This window comes from Ailuropoda melanoleuca, chromosome 15, assembly GCF_002007445.2.
Source record: "Ailuropoda melanoleuca isolate Jingjing chromosome 15, ASM200744v2, whole genome shotgun sequence".
Lineage (NCBI taxonomy): Eukaryota > Metazoa > Chordata > Mammalia > Carnivora > Ursidae > Ailuropoda > Ailuropoda melanoleuca.
Genome location: NC_048232.1, coordinates 75,187,635 through 75,214,027, shown reverse-complemented (window position 1 = coordinate 75,214,027; position 26,393 = coordinate 75,187,635). Strand labels below are relative to the sequence as shown.

The 26,393-nt window shown below is 49.7% G+C and overlaps 1 protein-coding gene and 1 long non-coding RNA gene across 11 annotated transcripts in view; one reads left to right on the top strand and one right to left on the bottom strand.

Annotated features, from left to right (window-relative positions):
- The window catches only part of B3GNTL1 (UDP-GlcNAc:betaGal beta-1,3-N-acetylglucosaminyltransferase like 1), a 108,313-nt gene that overhangs the window by 28,652 nt on the left and 53,268 nt on the right, over positions 1-26,393 (top strand). For 6 of the 10 annotated variants that reach the window (XM_034644398.1, XM_019807157.2, XM_034644396.1 and 3 more), the window contains 2 exons: positions 14,366-14,431; positions 25,726-25,821. In XM_034644398.1, coding sequence (XP_034500289.1) covers positions 14,366-14,431; positions 25,726-25,821 — 162 coding nt within the window. Of the gene's footprint in view, positions 1-14,365; positions 14,488-25,725; positions 25,822-26,393 lie in introns of those variants that run through there. The other 4 variants (XM_034644399.1, XM_034644402.1, XM_034644404.1 and 1 more) reach the window with 3 other exon arrangements.
- Positions 26,195-26,393, bottom strand: part of LOC117796478 — a 513-nt gene continuing 314 nt past the window's right edge. Inside the window, exon 3 of the long non-coding RNA XR_004621010.1 lies at positions 26,195-26,388. This is a non-coding gene — a long non-coding RNA (uncharacterized LOC117796478). The remainder of the gene's footprint in view (positions 26,389-26,393) is intronic.

Genomic DNA, 26,393 nt, shown 5'->3' with positions numbered 1-26,393 from the left:
TTCCATATCATTCTCTAGAAGCTTTATTGTTACCTTTCACATTCAGATCTATAGTCAGTCTGGAAATTACTTCTATCTGCGTGTGGGGTAGAGGTCCTGAATGACTCCTTCTCGTGGGGATTTCCAGTGGGTGTAGCCTTGTTGATTGAAAGAACGGCCCTTGCTCAGAGCTTTCTGAGCTGTCTGTAGTCCAGGGCTGATGTGTGTAGGGCCTGTTGATGGCCTCTGTGTCCTGTCCATTTGGGCTGTTGGTCTGTCCTTCACTTGCCACATTGCAGCTTTACAGAGCACAGTGTAGTTTAATTCTGTAAGTCCTCTTGTTCATCCACTTCAATAGTTTTGGCTATTTTTTAAAAAATCTTTTTGCTTTGTGGCAGCTGGGTGGCTCAGTCAGTTAAGCGTCCGACTCTTGGTCTCAGCTCAGGTCTTTTTTATTTAAATTCCAGTTAGTTGACATACAGTTCAGTATTGGTTTCAGGAGTAGAATTCAGTGGTTCATCACTTACATACAACACTCAGTGCTCATCGTAACAAGTGCCCTCCTTAATCCCCATCCCCCACTCACCTCCCTCCGTCGACCCTCAGTATGTTTTTTATAATTAAGAATCTCTCATGATTTGTTTCTCTCTGTTTCTCTCTCTCTTTTCCCCCTCCTGTATGTTCATTCACCTGTTTTGTTTCTTAAATTCCACATATGAGTGAAATCATACAGTGTTTGTCTTCCTCTGACTTATTTCACTTAGCATAATACACTCTAGCTCCGTGCACGCTGTTGCAAATGGATTTTGTTCTTTCTGATGGCTGAGTCCTATTCCAGTGTGTGTGTGTGTGTGTGTGTGTGTGTACACCACATCTTCTTTATCCATTCATCTGTCAGTGGACATTTGGGCTCTTTCCATAGTTGGCTATTGTTGATAATGCTGCTAAGACCATTGGGGTTCATGTACACCTTCGAACGTGTATTTTTGTATCCTTTGGGTAAATAGCTAGTAGTGCAATGGCTGGATTGTAGGGTAGTTCTATTTTTAGCTTTTTGAGGATCTGCCATACTGTTCTCCAGAGTGGCTGCACCAGTTTCCATTCCCACCAACAGTGCACGAGGGTTCCCCTTTCTCCGCATCCTTGCCAACATCTTTCACTTCCTGAGTTGTTGATTTTAGCCATTCTGGCTGGTGTGAGGCGGTATCTCATTGTGGTTTTGATTTGTATTTCTGATGATGAGTGATGCTGAGCGTCTTTTCATGTGTCTGTTGGCCGTCTGGATGTCTTCTTTGGAAAAACGTCTATTCATGTCTTCTCCCCATTTCTTAACTGGATTATTTGGTTTTTGGGTGTTGAGTTTAATAGGTTCTTTATAGATTTTGTATACTAACCCTTTATCAAATATGTTGTTTGCAAATATCTTCTCCCATTCTCTAGGCTGCCTTTTAGTTTTGTTGATTGTTTCCTTTGCTGTGCGGAAGCTTTTTATCCTGATGAAGTCCCAGTAGTTCATTTTTGCTTTTGTTTCCCTTGTCCCTAGCAGTGTGTCTAGTAAGAAATTGCTACAGCTGATATCAAAGAGGTTGCTGCCTGTGTTCTCTAAGATTTTGATGGGTTCCTGTCTCACATTTAGGTCTTTCATCCATTTTGAATTTATTTTTGTGTATAGTGTAAGAAAATGGTCCAGTTTCATCCCTCTGCATATTGCTGTCCGGTTTTCCCAGCACCACGTGTTGAAGAGACTAGACTGTCTTTTTTCCATTGGAAAAAGTTAGTTGCCCATAGAGTTGAGGGCCCATTTCTCAGTTTTCTATTCTGTTCCATTGATCTATGTGTCTGTTTTTGTGCCAATATCATACTGTCTTGATGATTACAACTTTGTAACATAACTTGAAGTCTGGAATCATGATGCCTCCAGCTTTGCTTTCCCCCTCCCCCCCAGGATTGCTTGGCCATTTGGGGTCTTTTATGGTTTCACACAAATTTTAGGGTTGTTTGTTCGAGCTTTGTAAAAAACACTGGTGTTATTTTGATAGGGATTGCATTAAATGTGTAGGTTGCTTTGGGTAGTTTGAATATTTTCATAATTTGTTCTTCCAATCCATGAGTATGGAATGTTTTTCCATTTCTTTATGTCCTCTTCAATTTCTTTCTTAACTATTGTATAGTTTTCAGAGTAAAGATCTTTTACCTCTTTGGTTAGGTTTATTCCTAGGTATCTTAGGGTTTTGGGTTCAATTGTAAATGGGATCAATTCCTTGATTTCGGTTTCTCTTACTTCATTATATAGAAATTGCAACAGATTTCTATTCATTGATTTTATATCCTGTGTGTATTAGTTCTAGCAATTTTTTGGTAGATTCTTAAGGGTTTTCTACATAGAGTATCATGTCATCTGCAAATAGTGAGAGTTTGACTTCTTCCTTGCCTATTTGGATGCCTTTTCTTTTTGTTGTCTGATTGCTGAGGCTGGGACTTCCAGTACTGTGTTGAATAGTAATGGTGAGAGTGGACATCCCTGTCTTGTTTCTGACCATGGGGGAAAAGCTCAGTTTTTCCCCGTTGAGGATGATATTAGTGTGGGTCTTTCATCTATAGCTTTTATGATGTTGAGCTGTGTTCCCTCTATCCCTACTTTGTTGAGGGTTTTTATCAAGAGTGGATGCCGTATTTTGTCAAATGCTTTTTCTGCATCTATTGAGAGGATCATACGGTTCTCACCCTTTCTTTTCTTAGTGTGCTGATTTACAGATGATGAGCCACCCCTGAAGCCAGGATACATCCCACTTGGTCGTGGTGAATAATTCTTTCAACGTACTGTTGAATTTGATTTGCTGGTATTTTATTGAGAATGTTTTCATCCATATTCATTAAGGTTATTGGCCTGTAAGTCCTCTTTTTAGTGGAGTCTTTGTGTGGTTTTGGTATCAAGGCAATGCTATCCTCATAGAAAGAGTTTGGGAGTTTTCTTTCCATTTCTATTTTTTTGGAACAGTTTGAGAAGAATAAGTATTAATTCTTCTTTAAATGTCTGATAGAATTCTTCTGGGAAGCCATCTGGCCCTGGATTTTTGTTTGTTGGGAGATTTTTGATTACTGCTTCAGGTTCTTTGCTGGTTTTGAGTTTGCTCAAATTCTCTCTCTCTTCCTGTTTCAGTTTAGGTAGTTTCTATGTTTCTAGGAATGCATCCATTTCTTCCAGATTGCCCAGTTTGTTGGTATATACTTGCTCATAATATTCTCTTATAATTGTATTTCTGCAGTGTTAGTTGTGATCTCTCTTCTTTCGTTCATGATTTTATTTATTTGGGTCCTTTCTCTTTTCTTTTTGATGAGTCTGGTTAGGGGTTTATCAGTTTTACTGATTCTTTCAAAGAACCAGCTTTTAGTTTTGTTGATCTGTTCTACAGGGTTTTTTAAATTTCAGTATCATTTATTTGAGCTCTAATCTTTATTATTCTTTTCTTCTGCTGGCTTTAGGCTTTATTTGCTGTTCCTTTTCCAGCTCCTTTAGGTGTAAAGTTACGCTGTGTATTTGAGACTTTTCTTGCTTCTCGAGGGAGGCCTGTATTGCTATATACTTCCCTCTTAAGACCGCCTTTGCTGCATCCCAAAGGTTCTTTTGAACTGTCGTGCTTTCATTTTCATTTATTTCTGTGTACTTTTTAATTTCTTTAGTTTTCTGGTTAACCCATTCATTCTTTGTAAGACGTTCTTTAACCTCCATGTGTTTGTGGTCTTCCCCAATTTTTTCTTGTGGTTGATTTCAAGTTTTGTAGCACTGTGGTCTGAAAGTATGCATGGTGTGACCTCAGTCTTTGTGTACTTGTCGAGGGCTGATTTGTGACTCAGCCTGTGATCTGTCCTGGAGAATGTTCCATGTGCACTTGAGAAGAACGTGTACTCTGCTATTTTAGAATGAAATGTTCTGAATATACCTGTTGAGTCCATCAGGTCCAGTGTGTTAAACAGAGCTATTGTTTCCTCATTGATGTCCTGCTTCGATCATCTGTTCATTGCTGTGAGTGGGGCGTTGAAGTCCCTACTGTTACTGTGTTATCATCAACGAGTTTCTTTATGTTGGTTATTAATTGATCCATATATTTGGGGCTCCCAGGTTGGGGGCATAAATATTTATAATTGTTAGATCTTCTTGATGGATAGACCCCTTAATTATGATATAATGTCCTTCTTCATCTCTTGTTACAATCTTTGGTTTAAAATCTAGTTTGTCTGATAGAAGGATGGCTACCCCAGCTTTCTTTTGATGTCCATTAGCATGATAGGTGGTTCTCCACCCCCTCACTTTCAATCTGCAGGTGTCTTTGGGTCTAAAATGAGTCTCTTGTGGGCAACATATAGATGGATGTTATTTTTTTTTCAGCTCAGGTCTTGATCTCAGGGTTGTGAGTTCAGGCCCTGCATTGGGCTCCATGCTGGGCATGGAGCCTACCTTTAAAATCTTTTGTGGGGCGCCTGGGTGGCTCAGTCGGTTAAGCGTCTGCCTTCAGCTCAGGGTCCTGGGATTGAGCCCCGCATCGGGCTTTCTGCTCAGCGGAGACCCTGTTTCTTCCCTCTCTGCCTGCTGCTCTGCCTGCTTGTGCTCATTTTCTCTCTCTCTAAAATAAATATATAAAATATTTTTAAAAAATATTTTGTGTTTTTATATAAATGTCAGAGTCATTTGTTAATTTTCACAGAATCTTCAGTGAGGCTTTGGTTGGAATTATGTTGAATCCATAAAGCAGTTATGGGAGGACTGACTTTTTTACGGTATTCAGTTTTCCTAACAGTGAACATACGTCCATTTGTTTCTTTATCTCAGTAGCCATGCATGGTTTTCATACTAGAGGGCTTGCAATCATTTAGTAAATTAGTTCCTTGGTATTTGGTTTCCAAAAAACATTTTTATCAGCTTTACTGAAATATAATTCACATGAAATCCACCCGCTCAAAGTATACAATTCAGTGGTTTTTAGTACGTTCACAATGTTGTGCAATCATCACCACTGTCTAATTTGGGGACATTGCCATCGCCACAAGATAACCCCCTGGTTAGCTCTCACTCCTGATCCCCCAGCTCCCAGCCAAGCCCACCGGCCCCCTGTCTGTCTCTGTGGGCTTGCCTGTTCTGGACATCTCCTGTAAGTGGCCCTGACATGATTTGGTCTCTATGACCGGCTTCCTCTGCTTTCTCATCACGTTGCGGCCTGTGTCAGAGCTCTGTTTCTTCCTAATGTGGTGCCATGGTCCGCTGTATGCAGGGACCCCATCTTATTTATCCATATACCTCTTAATGAGTATTGGGGTTGTTTCTCCTTTTAGCTGTTATGCGAAACGTGGCCATGAACATTCCTGTACAAGTTTCTGTGTGGACAGATGTGTTCAGGTCTCGTGGGTATAGACTCAGGAGTGGCATTGCTGGGCCACAGGGTTACTCCATGTTTAGTGTTTTGAGGAATTGCCAGACTGTTTTCCAAAGTAGCTGTACCACTTTACATTCTTACCAGTAGTATAGGAGAAGAATCTGATGTTTTTCAGTATTATTGTAAATGGCATCATGTAAAAAATTTTGTAGGTATACATATATTAATCTTGTATTCAGGAACCCTGCTAAATTTACTTTTAATTCCAGTATTTCTCTGTTGATTATTTTGGGTTGTTTATGTATAGAATCATTTTTTTTCTCTCTCTAAGCCTTGTTGCTTTTTATTTCTTTTTCTTGACTTGAGTCTCTAGTCAGATGTTAACCAGAAGTCACGATAATGGGCGTCCTCATCTCCGTTCCAATCTCAAAGAGCCCGCCGAACCCTTTCACTGTTAAGTATGCTGTTTGCTGTAAATATTTGTCTGATCTGCCCTTAATAAAGGCAGGGAAGTTCTCTTGAACAGCTGAAGCAGGAGCGGATGGCCCAGGCGGAGGAAGGGCTCTTGCCTCTGCGCCCTCTGGGGCCCCTGCTCAGGGCCTGCCCCGCCGGCAAGAAAACGCCCAGCATCACCGCACCTGTGGCCCCTGCACCCGTTTTCTCCCAGCCTGGGGCACTCTGTTCACTTTCTTGTTAAATCTGCACAAAAAATTTAAATTTTGATGAAGCCCCATTTGTCAAAGTTTTCTTTGAGTATTCTTTGCTTCACTCAGGGTCACCAAGATTTCTGTAAGAGTTTCCAGTTTTAGCTCTCACATTGAAGTCTGTGATCTACTTTGGATTCATTTTGTGTGTGGTGGGGGTCTATGTTCATTTTTCCCTCCTGGTCCCGGGTCCCAGCCTCCGCCTTGCTGGTCTTCGGCTTGCCGTTGGCCTGTGGGTCTGCGCACACATCTCCCACCAGTGGCTCTGTGGCCGTGAATTTTGAATCAGAAAGTGTAAGCTCTCCACCATGTTTTTTCTGTTGTCGACATTGCCATTCTGGATCTTTATATCTCCATGGGAATTTCAGGGGCAGCTTGTCAGTTTCTGTAAAAAACACGAGTTTGAGATTTGGATTTAGGTTGTAGTGAATCTGTAGGTCAATTTGGGGAGAATTGTTTTGTAATATTGGCTCTTCTGATCCATGAATGTGGGATGTGTCTGTTCATTTAGATCTTTCACTTCTTTCAACAATGTTTCCTATTTCCACTGTACAAGTTTTAGCACTTCTGTTGTTAGATGTATAGCTAACCGTTTTATTCTTTGATGTGTTTGTGAATGTGTTATTTTCTTAATTTTATTTTCAGATTGTTTAATGCTAGTGTATAGAAATAAAATTGAATTGTTTAGCTGTAATTTGTGTTTGTTTTTATCTTTGTATTTTATTTTGTTTCATCACAAGTGCACTCCTTAATCCCCATCACCTGTTTCACCCACCCTCTCAACCTCTCCTCTGGTGACAGTCAGTGTGTTCTGTAGTTCAAAGTGTGTTTTTCGGTTTGTTTCTCTCTCTCTCTCTCTTTTTCCCTTTGTTCATTTCTTTTGTTTCTTAAATTCCACATATGAGTGAAAGCATATGGTGTCTTTCTCTGACTGATTTATTTCACTTGGCATTATATTCTCTAGTTCCATCCACATTGTTGCTAATAGCAAGATTTCATCCTTTTGATGGCTGAGAAATATTCCATTATATATATAGACCACATCTTCTTTATCCCTTCATCTGTTGGTGGACAGCTGGGCTCGTTCCATAGTTTAGCTACTGTGGACATTGCCGTTATAAACATTGGGGTGCGGGTGCCCCTTCGGATCACAACATTTTTATCTTTGGGGTAAATACCTAGTAGTGCAATTGCTGGGCTCTAGGGTAGCTCTATTTTCAGCTTTTCGAGGAACCTCCATACTGTTCTCCAGAGTGGCTGCACCAGTTTGTATTCCCACCAACAGTGCACGAGGGTTCCCCTTTCTCTGCATCCTTGCCAACGTCTGTTGTTTCCTGACTCGTGAATTTTAGCCATTCTGACTGGTGTGAGGCAGTATCTCGTTGTGATGTGTATTTCCCTGATGTCGAGTGAGGTTGAGCAATTTTTCATGTGTCTGTTGACCATCTATGTGTTTTCTTTAGAAGACTGTCCATGTCTTCTGCCCATTTTTAATCAGATTATTCATTTAATTGGATTATTCATTTCAGGGGTGTTGAATTTTATAAGTTCTTTATGTATTTGGGATTCTAGCCCTTTATTTGATATGTTGTTTGCAAATATCTTCTCCCACTCGATAGGTTACCTTTTTTTTTCCATAGTGAAGCTGCTTCTTCCATGTGACCTCTCTCTCTCTGTGTCAGTCTTCAGATCCATTTCTAGGGTATTTGGGGTGATTTGAGGTTGTCTAATTGTGTTCATGGCGTGAGGTGTGCCTAGGGTCCTCCTATTCTCCCCCCATCTTCCTGCTCCTAGTAAGTTGACTTTTAGTTTTGTGGATGAAGGACCTAAATGTGAGACCATAAAAATCCTGGAGGAGAACACAGGGAGTAATATCTTTGATATCAGGCATAGCCATGTGTCTCCTGAGACACGGGAAACAAAACAAACTATTGGGACTTCATCAAAATAAAGAGTTTCTGCACAGTGAAGGAAACAATCAACAGAAATACAATTGATTTTTGTGTTTTAATCTTGCGTTCGGTGACCTTGCTGAACTCGTTTATTAGCGTAGTGTTTTTGTGTGGATTCTTTAGGGTTTTCTAAATAAAAAATCATGCCGTCTGCAAATCAAGACAGTTTCATGTCTTCCTTTCCAATCTGGATGCCTTTTATCCTCCTTTCTTTCCTGGTTCCACTGACCGAAGCTCCGTGCAGTGCGCTGAGTGCAAGGGCAGGCATGTTCCCTCGTTCCCCGTCTCAGGGAAAGCCTTCCGTTGCTCACCTTTGAGGTGTTAACCTAGGGTTTTGTGGGTGCCTTTTATCAAGATGGGGAAGTTCCTTTCTATTCCTATTTTGTTGAGAATTTTTATCCTGAATGACCATTAGATTTTGTGAAATCCTTTTTCTGCATTTATTGAGATTGTCATGTAGCAATTGTTCTTTTTTCCTGTCCATTTAATATATGACATTAATTGGCTTTCAGATGGTGAGGCAACCTTCACTCCTGGGGAAATCCCACTTGGTCACAGACTAGTCCTTTGTGTATGTTGCTGAGTGGTTTGCCAGTATTTGGTCCAACACTCCTTCCCGTCTGTGTTCGTACGCGGTATTGCCCTGTAGTTTTCTTATGGGGTCCTTGTCTAGCGTTGGTACTGGCTAATGCCAGCCACTTAGAGGGAAGTGGGACGTACCCCTACCGTCTCCACTTCTGGACACTTTGTGAAGGCAACATACCACTCTTCTTCTTTTCTTTTTTCAGATTTTATTTCTAAATAATCTCCACACCCAACGTGGGTCTCGAACTTAAAACCCTGAGATCAAGAGTCACATGTGCCACCGACTGAGCCAGCCAGGTGCCCCCTTTTCTTCTTTAAATGTCTGTAGAATTCACTCTCCATGCCACCTGAACTTGGACTTTCTTGTAGGGAGAGATTTTTAATTCTTAATTACATATATTCTTAATTCTTAATTTCATATATATATAATTCTTATATATATGTATTTTTTTACTTACTATATATCTATTCAGATTTTATATTTCTTCTTCAGTCAATTTCAGAAACGCACGTCTTTCTATGAATTGTCTGTTTCATCTGAATTGTCTGATTTATGGGCATGTGCATGATTTGGGCTCTCCTGTGGTTCTCTTACCTTCTCTGAGGCCAGCCCTGCTGTCTTCCTTTTCATTCCTGAATTTACTTGCTTGTGTCCTCTCTTTCTCTGTCTAGCTCGGGAGTCAACAGATGACAGCTCATAGGCCAAACCCACTGACAGCCTGTTTTTTATGGTCTCTAAGCTAAAAATGGTCTTGTTTTTTTGTTACAAAAACAAAACAAAACAAGAATAATATTGGCAGAAACCACATATGGCCACAAAGACTAAAATATCTAGTATCTGGCCCTTTATAGAAAAAGTTTGCTGGTTTCCAGTGTAGCTAAAGGTTTGTTAAGTTTCTTGTTGTTTTCAAAGAACCCATCATGGTCTCAACTGATTTTCTCCCATGTTTTCCTTTTCTCTATTTCTATTTCTGCTCAAATCTTTAGTATTTTCTTCTGTTTACTTTTGGTTTAGTTTGCTCTTTTTTCGTTGTTGTTTCCTAAGAAACCTGTCTTTGTTGGCACAGGCGTGGCCTTAGCTGTGTCGCTGTGTCACGTTTTCACTTCCCTTCGGCTCGGAAAGTATCATGGTTTCTTCTTCCATTCGCTGGCTGTCTGCGAGTGCCTTGTTCCTCTCCACGTGTTGGTGGTAGATTTCCACAGTATCCTCCTGTTTTTGATTTCTTAATTTCGTTGTGGTCAGAGAACACACCTTGCGTGATCTCGGTGTTTTAACACTGTGGCCCCTGCTGTGTGACGAACCAGCCTGGGTGGGCTGAACGCTGGTCGGTGGCACGACCCCCCCCTTCTCATCTGCGGGAGCCCGTCCAGCGGTCCCATCAGGTGTGCACAGCGAGCATCAAGTCTCCAGCCCTTGCTCTTGTCCGTTTCTCTCTTCAGGTCTGTGCATTTCTGTTTCTTTCTCCGGTGTTGCAGGCATGCAGGTATACTCACAGCTGTCCTCTTTCTGTTGGGTTGGACTTCTGTCCACACGTGGCCTCCCTCTTTATCTCCCGTGGCGTCCTGTTGCCTTAGGGCCGTCATCTTTTGTGGCTTCAGTTTGCATGGGCATCTTCCATCCTCCCACATTCCGTCATTCTGTCTTTGAGCCTGAAGTCTGTGTCTCGCAAATAGTGCATGGGTGAATCTTGTTTTTGTTTCTGTGTTTGTCTTTTAAAATGCAGTCTGACAGTCTTTGCTTCTTGTTAAAGAATTGAGTTTATTCACATTTGCTGTTTTTCACTTGGCTGTGTGCGTGCCTGCCAGTCCGTTTATTTTCCATTTCATGCATTCATTCATTCATTCATTCCTCTGTTCTTCCCTGCTGCCTCCGCTTTTTTACTGAACAATATTTTCTATGGTCTTACTTAAGATTATTCATTTTTTAACTCTTTTGAATTATTTCCTTAATGGTTGCTTTCTGGGAGTCTTACTGTGTGTTGTTTTGTATGTTTTACTCACATGCTGGGGTTATCCCTGTGTCCAAACACCTCCCTGTGCAGTTTGAGGCCTTGGACGAGAGTTCACTCCTCCCAAGGTTCTCCTGCTTCTTCGGGGCACCTGGGAGAGCCGCCATGCTGGGACCACCAGGGCGGTGGACCTCAGACCCCTCTCCCGCTGGGGAGGTCGGGTCTGTGGCCTGAGCAGCATCCTCCCCCTCCCTAGTCACGAACAGCCTGGGCTCTGACTTCCCTCCTCCCAGAACAGGGTCAGTGAGGCCTTCAGGGCAAAAGTGGCTTGTGTTTTCTGGGTTCATGCCGTCTTGTGGATCTGGGCCCTGTGCCTGCCAAAGCTTCTCCTTAACTCTCTGTTATTGTTACAAACTTTTAAACTCTTTGGTACAGCTCTCTTAGCTGAACAGAGCAAGAGTTTAGTTAGTGTCTCACTTCTGCTGGTGGAATTTGGAGGCACCTGAACTCCGGTCATGACCCTGTCCTGGCACTCTCAAGCCGTGTAGCAAACCATGAGCAGGAAGCAAACACACAGGAAACTAACATATGTCAGTCCCTTGACCTCGTGCTTTGGAAGCAGGCTTTCAACCTGTTGGTTGGTCCACTGTCTCCTCCCCTTCTTCAGGGCCCTCCCTTTGCAGTGTGGGTCCTGAGCGTGGAAGCCTGACCATGTAAATTCTGTCTGTCTTCCAGTCTACGTGTCTAAAAACCAAGCATAAAGACACTTCACCAAAAAAAAAAAAAAAAAAAAAAAAAAAAAAATTGACTTTTCATTCTGCCATAGAGGGACATCTTCTTGTCCTGAGGGTGACTTTCCTCTGCAGGCAGCCCATCCCACACGCTGTGTGTCCCAGGCTTTTGTCCGCCTCTAGCTTTTGCCTGATGGTGGTGGTTCCCGAGAGCCCACAGCTATGCTCTCCCTGGACCATTCTCACTCAGAAGCTACTTGACTTGAAGCTCCAGGTTTCTTTTAACTACAAAATTCTCTGACTAGATGTGCTTTTTTCTGCCCATTATTTTTATGGTCAAAAAGGAAACAGCATTTCAGTCTGAATTAACGTTGTATTTATAAGACATCAAAATCCTTCACCCTAGGCTGCCAAGAATGTTGTTTCTTAACTGGGTATGACTGTGGAATTCCAGCCGGTCTGGGGATCTTGCATGCTCTCAGGCAAACAAGTGTGGAGGCTTCTGAGCCTGTCCTCCTGTGCTCCGTGGGGTCAGGACTGTGCATCCACCCCTTGGGCTCCTCTCCTCTGCATTTCAAATACCAGCTGACTTTAGTTAAAACCAGCTCCTGGTGTTTGGCACCAGCGGTGAGCCCTGTGGACCTGGACCAGAGCTGCCCCCTTTCCAGGAGGGGTGCTGGCATGAAAGGTGGTGCAGATCACGGCCCCCAGCAGACACACATCTGGGCTTGTTATGGAAATACCACGTGGTTTTCATGTGTAATAAAGACCTTTTCATCTTCCCATCTTTTCAGCCAGTTTCTTTTCTCTCAAGATGGTCTCGGAGAACAAGGAGCTTCTCTGTGAACCACGGGGCCACTCTGCACTCACATAGTGTGTGTACCTGTCCTGCCGTTTGGTTTTTAGCTTCAATGTTTGCTCATTGCATTCCTCCTTGAATTTCTCAGCTTCCGTCAGTGAGCGTTTCAGCCGCCCCCGGGACACTCTGCGTGAGCGTGTTACTGCCCCCAGGACACTATGTGGACCTCAGGTGTTGATATGCGATGCCCAGGAGCAATTCTGGTTCAGGAGGTGGTGGAAACTTACACTGGAATGTTCTCAAGAGCTGGGGATTTCTGGGCAGTCTGGTTGTTAGCATAGATTGGTTTCTTAGTTAATCCCGTGTTCAAATCTTAACCCTGGCATGTAATTGCTGTGAGATCTTTCCAAGCCTTTGGCTACAAAACAGGCATAGTTGTAGCTCCTCTGTCTCCATCTGTAGAAGATGATGATAAACATTAAAAAAAGAATATATGTGAGTGTTTGTAAATGGTGGAGTAATTGAAAACACTGTTCAGCCTGGGGTGGACACTTCATTTGTCCTGCAAGTATTTCTGAGGGCCAACCAAATACAGGACTGGGCTGGCCCACATTCTAGAAAGGCACACGAGGTGCCCCTTCCCCGTGCTGATGAGGTGTGGGGACAGGAGGTCAGCAGCCTGGGGCAGATCTCTGGGTGCTTACCAGGGTTCGCTGCCAGCTGTTCTGGTGCGCTGTGCTGCAGACCCTTCTTATGTGACCTCTTGTGCCCCCTCACAGCCCCACCTGCCCCTCTGTTCTGCTGCAACTCCCCAGTTCTCCTGTTTCTCTTTCAATGTTCCCAGCCTGGTCGACCACGCATGCAACAGTAAGTGTGTTCCAGGCTGCAGCCAGGGAGGGATTCGGGGATTGGAAAAGCCTAGAGTTTGCTCAAGGTTTCCTTTTCCGCTCCTGTTCTGACAGTCTTTCACCCTGGGTTCCTTCTATCCATTTTCACACCTGCGCTCCCCACCTGCCTGCTCAGCTGTGTCTGGTGCAGGGCCTGCCCTCCATCCCTGTCTCTTCTGCACCTCCTGTGTCCCTCCTCCTCCATCTTCCTCTCCCCCTCCCCTTTCTCCTCTTCCTCCCCTTCTTCCTGTCTTTCCTCCACCTCCTCCTCCTCCTCATCTTCCTCCTCCCCCTCCTGCCCCATCCTCCTCCTCCCCTTCTCCCCCTTCTTCCCTTTTCCCCTCCTCCTTCCTCCTCCCCCATCTTCCTCCGTCCCCACCCTCCTCCTCTTTCCTTCCTCCTCCTCCCTCCTCCTCCTCCTTTCCTGCCTTAGCCACAGGCCTCCGCAGCTCCATTTATCATAAGTAACTTGATGAGCACAGTGCTCATGAGGCCACGTGCAGGAATAGGAATAAAAATACAGGTCTTTTAGTTTATTGCTCAGTTTAAAGATAATATCTTCCCAATGACAATATTTGTAGTTCTTGTATTGGGTACATTTATACCTTTAAACAAAACACTGAAATGCTTTTTTATTGTGAAATAGAATATACCTAAAGAAGAATGCACTAAGCATTCATGTACTTTGAGGATTGATTGGGAAGCAAATACATGCATGAGCAGCTCATGGTCAGGAAGTAGCCACATGGCCAGTACCCCAGAGGTGCACTTGCCTCTCCATCCCCTTGCATAGTGACCATTATTCTAACTAAGGGATTGTAATTTCTTGTTTTTCTTTATAGTTTGCATTGTGTGTGCATTTCTTAAATAATGTGGTTAATTTTGCTTGATTTTGAGTTTTAAGTAAATGGCATAATCTCTGTATCTTCTCTTACCTTGGATCTTTCACTCAGAATGTGTCTGTGAAAGTTATCTGTGTCGGTGTTGCTGCGCCTTAGTTCCACTGGTGACTGGCACTTTCCATAGTGACTTAGACGATTTATCCATCCTGGCGTCTCCAGACGTTGGCTGGTTCTGTGTTTGAATGTTGCCGCCATGAGCATTTCTGTATGTCTTTGGATGCACACGTCCAGAACTCTTTTCCCCAGCGGGTGAAATCACTGCGTCTTAGGGATGTGTCCTCAGACTGCTGGATGATGCCCAGCACCCTCTGGAGTACACGGGCAGATGGCAGAGTGCACACCCTTGTGGGGATTGCCAGCATCTCCCCACTGACCAATGGGGTCTACATGTAGCATCTGTGTTGTCTGTTCCCATCTCTTGCCCATTTCAATGTTAGATGTTCTTTTTTTCTCTCTCTTGTTTGTGGGAGTTGCTTTATGTGAATTTAAACTGTGTTCTTTGCTTCAGGACGACGTGATGATGCCTCAGAGGGTGAGGCTACAACTGGAAGCTGCAGCCCAGCACCCAACAAGTGTGAGTCCTGCGTCTGTCCCCAGCGCGTACATGAGTCCTGCGTCTAGCCCCAGTGTGTGAGTCCCGCGTCTGGCCCTGGCGTGTGAGTCCTGTGTCTGGCCCCAGCATGTGAGTCCTGTGTCTGTCCCCAGCATGTTGAGTCCTGCGTCTGTCCCTGGCATGTGAGTCCTGCACTTGTCCCCAGTGTGCGTGAGTCCTGCGTCTGTCCCCAGTGTGCATGAGTCCTGGGTCTGTCTCTGAGATGTCGTCCCCTTTGTGGAAGCGCCGTTGCTGCTGTCTGTGTTAAGGCTCTTCTGTAGGGTACGACCACCCCATCAGAGCATGAGCAGTGGCTCCTGCGTCTCTAGACACTCCCACTGCTCCTGAGAAGGAAAACGTGCCTCTTATTTTGGGCAGCATGCTTTGCGTCCAAACGGGCACAGAGGGCTTCTTGGTTTAGTTTTTTTTCATCAGCATTTCAGAGGCTGTGTGCCTAGGATGTGAAAACACAGGCTGAGCACTCTTGTGTGTCAGCAGGTTGAAGGGTTATCTTATTACCTGGAAAACCTCAGACTGTAGCTCTCAACTTCGGACTGGCTCCCCGGTTGGCCCCGTGAGCCAGGCTTCCCCAGGACCGTCTCCCGACAAGGAGGCCCACGTGGACCTGGAGGGCATCGCGGGCCCAGGGTCACTCACCCCCAGGGAGCTCCAAGTCTGGAGCAGTCCAGGTGGCTGACCTCCGGAGCCTGGGTCTGACCCCGGCACCCACTGCTCAGACATCTCTCTGAAGTTGTAGTGAGAATGTCTGAAATACTGTGATGATCACTGATTTTAGAAAGTGTGAAACAGAAGGGTCTGCAGGACTACCTCAGACAACCACAGTGCCAGCTATTCCAGTGGATGGCCTCTCTGTCGCGTGCACATCAACTCCTGGGGAATCTGAATCTGAGCATCAGGTGGGGGCTGAGCTCAGCATTTCTCACACGCTCTGGGTGCCAGAGGGTTCGGGCCATCCCCAGACCGTCCCCGGACTGTTCCCAGGCTGTCCCCCAGACCATCCTCAGACTGTCTCCAGACTGTTCCCAGGCCATCCCCCAGACCGTCCCCAGGCAGTTCTCCCAGACCATCCCCAGACTGTCCCCAGACAGTCCCCAGGCTGTCCCCCAGCCTCTCCCCCAGCCCATTCTTAGACTGTCTCCAGACCGTCCCCAGGCCGTCCCTAGGCCATCTCCCAGACGGTCCCCAGACTGTCCCCAGGCTGTTCCCGAGCCCATCCTCACAGTGTCTCCAGACTATCCCCAGGCCATCCCCCAGACCATCCCCAGACTGTCCCCAGGCAGTTCCCCAGCCCATTCTCAGACTGTCTCCAGACCGTACCCAGACTGTCCCCAGACCGTCCCCGGGCATGTGTAGAGCCCATTCCTAGGAAAGGGTGGGGCTCAGCAGGCCACCCTTGGGAAACCTGCATGGTGTGAGGTGCTCAAGGAGGGGAGGCTCAGAAGTGCACAACACGACAATTTCCAAGGAGCTTGAATGACTTTTGTTCATGACTTTCTGCTCCTTTCTCCAGCTGCCCAGCCCCACACACACATGACGCTGTGACTCGGGGTCTTTGGCTGTGGGCACCTAGTCTGCCCTTTGTAAACACATGCACGCACTCCCCTGCAAGGGGCTCTTGTCCTCAGGGAACGCGAGGCATGTTAGTGTTAAGTTACGTGCTGAAGGTTCCTAGTCCCTGAATTGCAACCACACTTATGTTGCTGAAAGTCACACATTTTTAATGTAAACATGTCCTTGAAATATGCCTGTAAGAAGATAAAAAACGGCCCCTCAGCTGCATCTTGAGAAGCTACTGTACTGCTCTTTGGGCTGGAAGCTTCCAGAAGGCAGGCCACGTGGGAGGGTCAGAAATGCCCAGTCGCACTCCGTTGAGAAGTGGCCCCTCGGCTGAGGTCGTGTCATGGGGGCCAGTGTGTGTCCTGGGGCCCTGATGGCAGGGGTCTGATGTCACCAGCAGCTGAAACCCTCGAGCCGGTAGGAAGCGGCCCTCACAGCTTCCTCGTGAGTGTTTTCCGCTGGAATGGGACCGGCCGTGTCTTCCAGGAAGTCAGCTGGTCACGGGCCTGAGTCACGGCTGCAAAATCCCTTCCCAGTAGCACACAGCTGAGCATTTGAGGCCCCCAAGTGGGCACAGAATTGACCGTGACAGACAGAAGGCAGCACGTGGCCAGCGCTGCCGAGGTCCGAGCCAGAGCCCAGAGTGTGAAGGACGTGGGAGACAGTGCGGCATCTGAGCGTGTGAACGCCGGGGGACGCGAGGGGCGCCTTCATAGGAGCTGCGGGGCCCATGTGCAGCTCTGTGGCGTTCTCCAGATCCTGACAAGAGATGGGACTGGCAAAGTTTAAGAACCACAGATCTGTGCAAATACGTGTATCCGTAGCACTCGGCCACCACAGAGTCCGGGAGATGCTCATTAGACATCCACAGTCAGAGACCCTGGACTCTCTAGCACTTTCCTGCGGGCAGTGGAAGGGTGTCAGAAAGATGGCGGCCGGTCAGCAGCTCCTCCCAGGAGCCGCCAGGGGAGGTCGTCCAGCCCTGGGCTGCCCCGGTGCCCTGCAGGGATTCCCACCCTGCCTCCAGAGGGGCTGACAGTTCTCAGCCACATGGCAGGAGAGACCAGATGCACAAACAGTATCGTCGGTCCTGTTTCCTTGTTGGGAAGAGGAAAAAGAATGGAAAGAAGTGCGTCTGGGTGGGCTTCTGTTCACAGTTTATGTCTGCAAAGAAGGTGGAGAGACTGGGGTTTCCAGAAGTTTCTTTCACTGGCTCTGAGCTGTGACGGCGAGATCTCAGACAAGCACCCCAGTTTTCCCCAGTATGCGACTGTGCTCCCCGTGAGTGACTGACTGCCCGTGCCAGATCTCCTTGCGTGGTCCACTTGGCACAGAGCACGTGACCCCACGAAGCTGCAGCCAGCGCTCGTGCCCTGTGGGCAGACAGCGGGGCCTGAGATGCTGCATCTTCCGGGCAGAGCGATGCTCGTACCACAGGCGTTTAAAATGTGCTGTGCGTTGAACCTTCTGAAAACTTTGTCACCAGGGTTGACAGTTTAGAGAGTGAGAGATGTTCAGATGTGTTGTTTTCCATATTGGAAAAAACACAGTTTGCTTCTTTAATGGAATCGTTCTGGGTGGTTCTTAGTGTATAGGTGCAAATGGACCGCCAAGTCCAGGGCTGCGTAAGGGATTTGGGGATAATGCAGACTGTGTCATTTTTCTTAGTCTTAATTGAAACAACGTTGGTTTGCAGTTTTATAAGTTTTATAAAGTTTTAGGTTAGAGTTTTTCTTGCTGACCTTATAATTAAATTCAGTTGATGCTCTGTTCCCACGCTCAGGAGAAGCTGACTGCTCGTGCCGCACTTTTGTCCCAGCCATGCAGAGAGACTGGGTGACCCGTGCCGTTGCTCCTGCATTAAGCATCGACTAGGGATGTCACAAGCCTTGTTGACCCAGAGCAAAAAGAGCAGGGTTGTTGCTGCAGGGCTGGGTTTTTTTGTGGTGGTGTTTTTTTTTTTAAATCATGACCTACAAAAATCTTAATTTGCAGTTACTGGTGGGTTATGTCAATTATATTGTAGGTTGTTTGGAAAGAATGAAATGAATGCTAAATGTATGCTTGTCCTTAGTCATTATTTTTTAAGGCCATTTACAAGGAAACCATATAATTCTGAAGGAAAGACCCTTGGTGATGCTTCCATAAATTGGGCCATTGCCTATTTACTACAGAACTTTTGGGGTGTCTGATGTTGGGTGCCACGAGGCAGCTCCCAGCATAACATTTATCCAGCCGCTGACTGGACATTGCCGAGTGGAGGTCAGCTCCGGGACAGGCGTCGGGGTGAGTCGGGAGCTGCCGTCCCTGGCCTGGGCCTTCCCTGTGGGGGTCTTGTGTGCAGGGGCGCAGAGGGAGAGAGCTGTGGGTGTGTGGTTTCAGGAAGGCAGGAGGAAGGGGGGGTGCCCCACAGGAGACGTGGGAGCACCTTGCACAGGGGTACGCACCCTACAGCTTTTCCGGCATGGTTGATGGCTCCTCGCTGTGGCCTCGGACATCTGGCCCTTGCAGGCTGATGGTGGGACTTCCTACGTCCCTGACGTCTCTCAGTCTCCAGGGGGCTCGGGAGGGTGCGGCAGTGACCTGGCCTTGCCTGTGTCAGCAACAAGCTCGTGAACATCCTGCCTGGTGGGCACCGAGTTGTGGAAAGCCGGGCGGAGCAGGCTGGGCCACCGTGGGACCCAGTAGCTTGCTGCTTTTCTGACTGCTTTTCCTTACATGCTTCAGGAAGCCATGTCGGCTCTGAGAGGCCTAATATGCTCGGTACGTCCATTAATTCTCTGGGCAAGAACCTTGCCCTTGACTTGCGTGTTGACAACAGTGCTGACTCTTCCAGCTTTGCCACAGTGACGTTTGAGGGTCTTCCTTTCTGAACAGGGCCCATCCTCTCGACGCCTGCCTCACCTCTCTTGGAGACCTGATGCCTGTGGCCAACGGGACCACCCTGTTTCCGGAAGGCCTCTCTGTCTTCCTTCCATGCTGGTGTTCTGCCGCGTTCCTGGAAGGTGGCGGCTCGAGCCAGAGGGAGGGGCCGTGAAGTGAGCGCTTCTACCAGACGCTGTTTTATCTTTGAGCGTAGCTGGCGCTCAGGGTAACCTTCGTTTCAGGTGCTCAGCGGAGTAACACGTCTGTGCGGGAGCTGCATCTGTCCCAACACGACGTTCTCGCCACGCCGCCAGCGCCATCCCTGACTCACACCCTCCGTCACTGGAGCCTGTGCCTCCCGCCCCAACCCCCGGCAACCACCAGTTTGTTCTCTCAAAGCCATTTTTAAAAAAAGATTTTTGATGACAAGAATTTGGGAGCATAAAATGAGGAAAACAGTTCACCGAGGTGACATTATTAAAACATTGTTTCCATTCCTGAAAGTGCCTATTCTAAGGCCCGGCTCCATAAAACCCACGGAGTCCTTAGTGAAGTGTGACCTTGTGACAGCACAGGCCTAGTTCACTGATGAGATGGGTTCCTGCTCCTGTTCCCCTTGTGTCCATCTGGGCCGTGGTCCTCCGCGTCGGGAGTGCACTGAGCCGCCCCGCTGCTCTCCCGCATCTTGGCGCTGTGGGCCTGTGCTGAGGGTTCGCGTTCAGCCTTCGGCTAGCTAAGAGTGACACATGCCACTTGCCCCAGAGCACTGGTAGAGCGGGGCTCGACCCGGCACCGCCCTCTCCCCACGGCCCTCCCGGGACGGCGGGCCACCTGTGAGCTGGCGGTGGCTCTGCCGACCCTTGCGTTTTACTGCCTAATCCTCCGCGTCTCGTTAGTTAAGTATCCGTCTCCAGCTTCCTCTTCCCTCCACCTTTTGGGTTTTTCGTTTTATGGTTCCATTTGATCTCTCCGGTGGTCTGCTAGCTCTCCCTCTGTTTTCCCACCTTCTCGTGGCTGGCTGGGGTTTGTAGATGTGTCCTCAGTGCATCCTCTGCCCGGGCTGTGACGACTCGGCAGGCCCTGCTGTTGGTCACCCACCCCGGGCACGTGGTGTGTGCACGTGCCATTGGCCCGCAGAGTCTGCCGCCTCACAGAGAGGCTGCACGCGAGGGACGTCCGCCTTCACGCATCTCTCCGCCACTGCTGCCACTCACCACCTTCCTGTAAGGGGGAGGAGGGTGTCGCCCCTTCAGACTGGCGGGTTTCGTTCTCCTAACCACCTGCAGCCTGGCTGCCGACCTCCGAGTCCCTTTGTGACCCACGCAGCTCCAGGATCTGGGCAGCTGGGTGCAGGAGGCCCTTCCGGGGTGCTTTGCCTCAGTTTGGCCTCACCTCTTCCTCACCACCCAGCTGCCCAGCCATGGGCTTGAAAAGATGTTTCTAGAGAGCCATCATTTCAGTGGTGTTCCTTGTGATTTTCAGTTTTCAGAATGGCCAGGCGTCTCGCTGATTGGTAGCGAACAGAAGCAGCGCCCATATGGTTGTGCCACCGCACGCAGACCTGGGTGGGCCCCGTGTGGACTGCAGGGAGGCTGTGTGGCCCAGGCGTGGGGGCCAGCGTGGTGGGGAGGCAGCACAGCCGTGCTCCCCTGAGCTCTGTCCCTTTGAGCAGGCATATGCCTTCTGTTCTCACATTTCCACGAAGTGTCCACCCTCTTTCCCGTTTGCTCAGTGGCCAGGGTGAGGGGCCTGACCCACCTGGGCACTAAGACCCCCAGCGGGTTCTGTGTTTCCTCCTCTCCAGGTGCGGCCCCTACAGGGGTGGGTGTGACAGACGTCCAGGAATTTAAAACCAGCACGGGGGCCACAGGTTCTTTGGACCACCGTTACCCCTGCTGAGGGCAGGGTCACAGACTGGACAGGCAGAGGGAGGTCCCTCACAGGGGCATTGTGGCCGTGGCCGTGGCCGTGGTGCTCGGGGCCAGCGGCAGTCCCACCCCCGCATGGGGACACTGCAGTATGTCAGTGGGGAGGTCTGGCGAAATTGGACTAGACCTGCTCTCTTGTTCCCATTGTCATTAACAGGACTGAGAGCTTGCTGCTCTCAGATTCACCCTCCAGTGCAGAGGCCAGAGTCAGGGCGGGGCGCGTGCCAGCCGCACTCCCCAGCAGTGCGCGCAGCCACCCACCGGTTTAATGCGTCAGGCCCTGCAGGGGGAGATCCCGTGGGAAGAGCTGAGAGTAAGCCGAGGCATCCCTGGCTTTACCTCTGCGGGGTGGGAGACACCAGCCTTTCACCAGCTTCCTCCCCAGGGCGGCCCCGGGACGGCTGAAGTGGGTGAGCTGTGGGAGGCCCCGTGGGCTACTGAAGGTGTGGCCGCAGAGTGTGGGCTCTGCTGGGGGCTGCCCGGCTGCACCCCCGCTGCCTCATCTCCTGCAGGCTGGCACACACATGCATACCGTCCTGCGTTCCTGCACAAGTACACGCAGATCACGCAAGCACACCCCAGCTGCGGCCGGTCCGCGGGATGGAAGCTTTTGTTTCCGTCACATCTCACCCTTGGACCAGAGTTTGCCTTGATGACTGGTGTTTGTGCAGCGCTTTACAGTTTGTACGTGGCCCTGTTTCTTCCTCAGTCCTCCTGGTGTTCCTGGAAATACAGTAGTGACCCTCCTGACTGACTGTGTTCTGGGCCATGTGTGTGACTGTGAACTTCACACTGTGATCAGGCTTCTCCGGGACGTTTAATCAGTGAGAAAGGAATATGGTGGTAAAAACTGATCAGCTAGCAAATTACGTTTTTATTAACTGGAAGTAGAAAATATTATGTCTTACATGTGATGAAATAAGAGGAAAATTAATGTCTCTGTTAAATATTTTTGTGAATACAGGCGGCCACCCCCAGGCCGGACCTGCCTTCTGTCTCCCCTGACATGTGTCTGTGCACGGTGCTGTGTGCCTAACAGAGGCCACATGCCTCCACATGGGAGAGGAATGAACACTTTTGCCTCTCTCGTGTGCGCCCCGAGCTGCCTTGCTGAGGTCTGGGCAGGCAGCGCAGAGAGAAGCAAGATGGTGCAAACGGGCAGCCTGGTCTCCATGGCATCTCTGTGGGCCTCATCAGGGGGCGGGGGGCCTCACAGAGCCAGCTGTGTGACCTGGGAAAGGTCCTCACCTGGGGCCCTCTCTGGGGGGAGCGGCACAAATCCCCCTCACCCCAGGTCCACTTCAGTGCGTTCTCAAACACTGGAGATCAGGAACGCGAGATCCCCTCACGACTGGGACCCCCCTCTAACAGGGTGGCCGCGTAGCGTGTTGTCCACATGGGGGCCTTCGGCGGTTCCTGGGCCAAGTCGTGCCGCATAGGCTCCCGGACGCTGGTGGTCTGGGGCTGAAGCAGAATGTCAGGGGTCTGTCACCACAGGGCCACACAGCTATGATACAGTAGCTCCTTCCTGTGGCCGTCAGTCACTACTGCTGGGGGACAAAGCGTCCAGACCCAGGGGTGTGAAAGCCAGACGTTTATCACACATACAGATTCCATGAGTCGGGACCTCAGAAAGGGCTTCACTCTTGCTAGGCCTCAGCTGGGCGGGGGGCTGGGGCGCCTCGGGGCTTCATGGCTTCCTCACCACCTGGCAGCCGCTTCCAAAAACAAGGTCCCAAGAGAATGGGCTGACAGTCAAGTCCCCCTGATGACCTGGTCTCAGGACCCCAGATTCAGGGGGAGGGAATGCAGATCCTGGCACTCAGTGGGACGCAGGTCAGACCAGCTCTAGGCAGAGCAGGTGGGACTACTGGGGTGGCCGTCCCACCTCCCAGACCTCCCTTCTGCCTCCAGTTACCTTCTTTTCTCCTTTCTGACCTTTTCCCCAGCCAAACTGCCAGGTCTCAGAGGCTCCCTCGTAGATTCAGAGTTTCCAGACTGGAGGGACCACGCTCCGGGACCCTGAGCTTTCTGCTAACTGCTGGCAGCTGACACCTCTCAAGGGCCTTGCTCTGGGGGCTCCTCCCCAGTACTTGGAAGGACTCCGCGCGTCCTGCTGGTGGCACACGCCCTTCGCTTCAGTCAGCCTGTGCTCCCTGAGCACCAGCTGCATACAGGGTTCCGGGCCCGGGTCATGGCAGCCTCTGCCCTAGAGCGAGTGTAGAGTGGGGCGAGACCTTGAGAGGATGGGGTGAGTGGTCTGCGCTGGACCCCTGCGTGGGCCGGGCCGGGCCGGCAGGGGTGGCACCACAGGCACCTCTTCAGGAGGGAAAGGTGTCTTGTGGTGTCTGCCCCGTGGCCAGGCCACTATCTTCTCACACAGTTTAAGGCTCACACACAAGTACCTTCCTCCTCGTCTGTGGGCCAGTGCCCCTCACAGTGAGCAGAGGCTCAAAGCAGTGCCTGCCCCAGGAGTTTCCGTTTCACGCCATCTCCCACCTGCCGTTTCTCCTTGTGAGACACCCCCATACCACGTGGCTCTAGCTTTCATCAGAAGCCAGCAAGCCGAGGGGGGGGGTGGGGGCACCCTGGGCAGTCACCATGGGAGCAGCGTGAACATCTCAGATCTGGGCAGGGGCACCCTGGGCGGGGGTCCCCGGCACTCACTGTGGGAGCAGCAGGCCCCCTCTGGATGAGACAGGCACGGGCAGCGGGCGTCTGGTGCCCCCAGTGGCGGCTCAGGGCATGGCATGCTGGGGTGGGGGCCATGGGGCCTGTGCAGTTCAGCCCCTCGGTCAGCCTGTGAGCAGGCCTCTGACCGTGAAGCCAGATGTCCGCCTCCCAGCTCTTGGTCGTTTTCCTGTTTTCTCTCAGAATCCTTTCTGTCCAACAAGTGTCAGTTTGACAAGACCGGAAAGGAAGGGCAGCGGACACCCCCAGGAGTGTGTTCCTCGGGCCGGGCGCCCGGGAGGCTTGACCCCTGGCAGGGCGCTAACCCGGGGCTGCTCTCATCCACAGGCTCACGGAGGGGACCCAGCAGCATGTCACCGTGGCCAAGCGTGCTTTTATCCAGTCAGAAAGCGGGACATTTCACCAAGGAGGAGAGACGGGGGGCAGATAAGCCCATGGAAAGAGGGTCAGCACTGCAAGCCACCAGGAAACCCAAGTTAGAGCCATGGTGGGGCGTCAGCACAGACCTGTCAGAAGGGCCAAAATAGAAAACATGGCCATGCCAGATGCTGGCGAGGGTGCAGAAAAACCGGGTCACTCACTTGGCTAGAGGTAGTGTGAGTGGGTGTAGCCACTCCGGAAAACAGGTGGGCAGCTCTTACAAAAGTGAACGTGAAACCACCGTACGACCCAGGGGCTGCACTCCTGGACGTCTGCCCCAGAGAGACGAGGCAGATGACACAAAAGCCTGTGCGTGAAGTTCACTTTGGAGCGCTGAGTGGTGTGCGGAGGGTCTGTGCTGGGCCGAACAAGGAACACGTGCTGTTACGCACAGCAGCCTGGACAAGTCTCCAGGCAATTAGAGAATGGAAAAGAAACCAGTTGCAGAGGGCTGCAGACTGGATGGCTGTTGACACAACATTCTCGAAAAGACAGATCGGTGGATGCCAGTCAGGGAGGGCTGGGTGTGGCCGCAAAGGCGCTATGAAGGGTCCTGCGCTGGGGTGACACCCTTGGTTTCTCAAGATGTTACTACTGGAGAAACCGTGTAAAAGATACATGCGATCTGTGTGTGTTATTTCTACTACATGAAAATGTACTGTTTTCTCCCCCAAAAAAGTTTAATTAAAAGAACCCAACAACAAGAAAAATGCAGACAAGCAAAAACTTTCTTAGCTCTTCATTACCATTCCTGCATTAATATAAATTAATCACTACGCATAAGTGCTGTAGAGAGCAAGATTTAAGATTCAAGGTTTTGATCATGTCTTTCTGTGTGTTTATTTACTTTAGAGAGAGAGAGAGAGAGGGCACAGCAGGAGGGGCAGGAGAGGGAGAGAAACCACACATCCTGCTTCGGCAGCCCTGGCCGCCTCTCCAGCACAGCCCAGAATCTAGGGACAGTGTCTGCACTCCGGCTCAAGTGTCTGTGTGCAGCGTGTTTGGGTTGTGAAGGGTCCCGTCCTAGAGTCCGCGTGAGGTGTGGAAAGAGGCCGGTCCCCACTGCAGGTATCTGGGTCTGTTGCTGCAGAAGGAGCCGCTCCCGCGGGGGGCACCCGGCAGCACAGGACCTGCACCCCCCCCACCCCAGGTGAGGCTCACAGAGCTCCTGTAAGGGCCGGGACGTGCCTAACAGCTGACCCTGCACGGTGCTCTCTCCACCTCAGAGGGGTCAGTAAGACCTATATCACCAAATCAGTCTCCTTTTTAAGAAATTATCGGGGCACCTGCGTGGTACTTGGTAAGCTTCCGACTCGTGGTTTTGGCTCAGGTGGTGATCTCCGGGTGGTGAGATCAAGTCCCGCATCAGGCTCTGCACTCAGCGGGGAGTCTCTTGAAATTCTCTCTCCCTCTCCCTCTGCTCCTCGTGTCTGCTTGAGTCACGGTTCAGAAAGAGTGCTACTGAGGTAGCCGCATTTGACCTTGTGTACGGATCACTGTGATTTGAACACATCAAGGGGGAGCATTAACCCAGGGTAATTTCATGGGTGCTGCTAGGACTGGCATGTCAGGACCGCGCAGTGTGGGGTCCACTCAGAACCCTGCACTGTGTGGGTGCCCTCCGTCTTCCACTTTCCTCCTGGAAGTTTTCCCCAGCCCGATCGGATGCAGGTGTCTGTTAGTTCCCTGCTGGATGTGCCAGCTTATACCAGGTGGGATGTATGTGGACATGTGTGTGCCCATGTGAGCTCACAGTGACTCTATTTTGTTAAGTTCTGTTTTGTTGTTTCACAGATTATAGGTTGCCAAGTAAGGAGAGAGCCCCCCGACTCCACTGAGCGATACACACGGTGGATCAACCAGCTAGCGTCGGACCAGCTTCTTACTCAGGTACCCCTGCCCCGTCTGGGAGCCCACCCAGGACGTCCTGAGAGCTGTTAGTCCCCGGTGCCCACCCCCTGGGTCTGGCCTGGGAGGGAGCCAGAGCCAGCAGGCAGGTGCAGAAGGCCTGACTGGAGGCCGGGGAGGGAAGAGGTGTCCGGGAAGGGCTCAGGTTTCTGGCAGGACTGGGGGCCGTCCCCAAGGCAGGCCGCCGTCTGAGGGAGGGAGCTGAGATGCGCCTTCTGGGTGTGGCTGGCCCAGAAACCACCTGTGAGGGGCGCGACCTGCACAGGAAGCAGGACTAGGTGCTCTGGTCCCAGCTTCAGGTTTGCCAGGGGCTGGCGTCTGCAGTTTGCTTCTGTAAGTGTACCTGCTTCAGTAGCTTTTAACCTCTGATCCCTCACGCGTGCGCACACACACACGGAAAGTGCCTCTGCGTTTGGACTTTTAACCTCTGATCCCTCACGCGTGCGCACACACACACGGAAAGTGCCTCTGCGTTTGGACTTTTAACCTCTGTTCCCTCACGCGTGCGCACACACACACGGAAAGTGCCTCTGCGTTTGGACTTTTAACCTCTG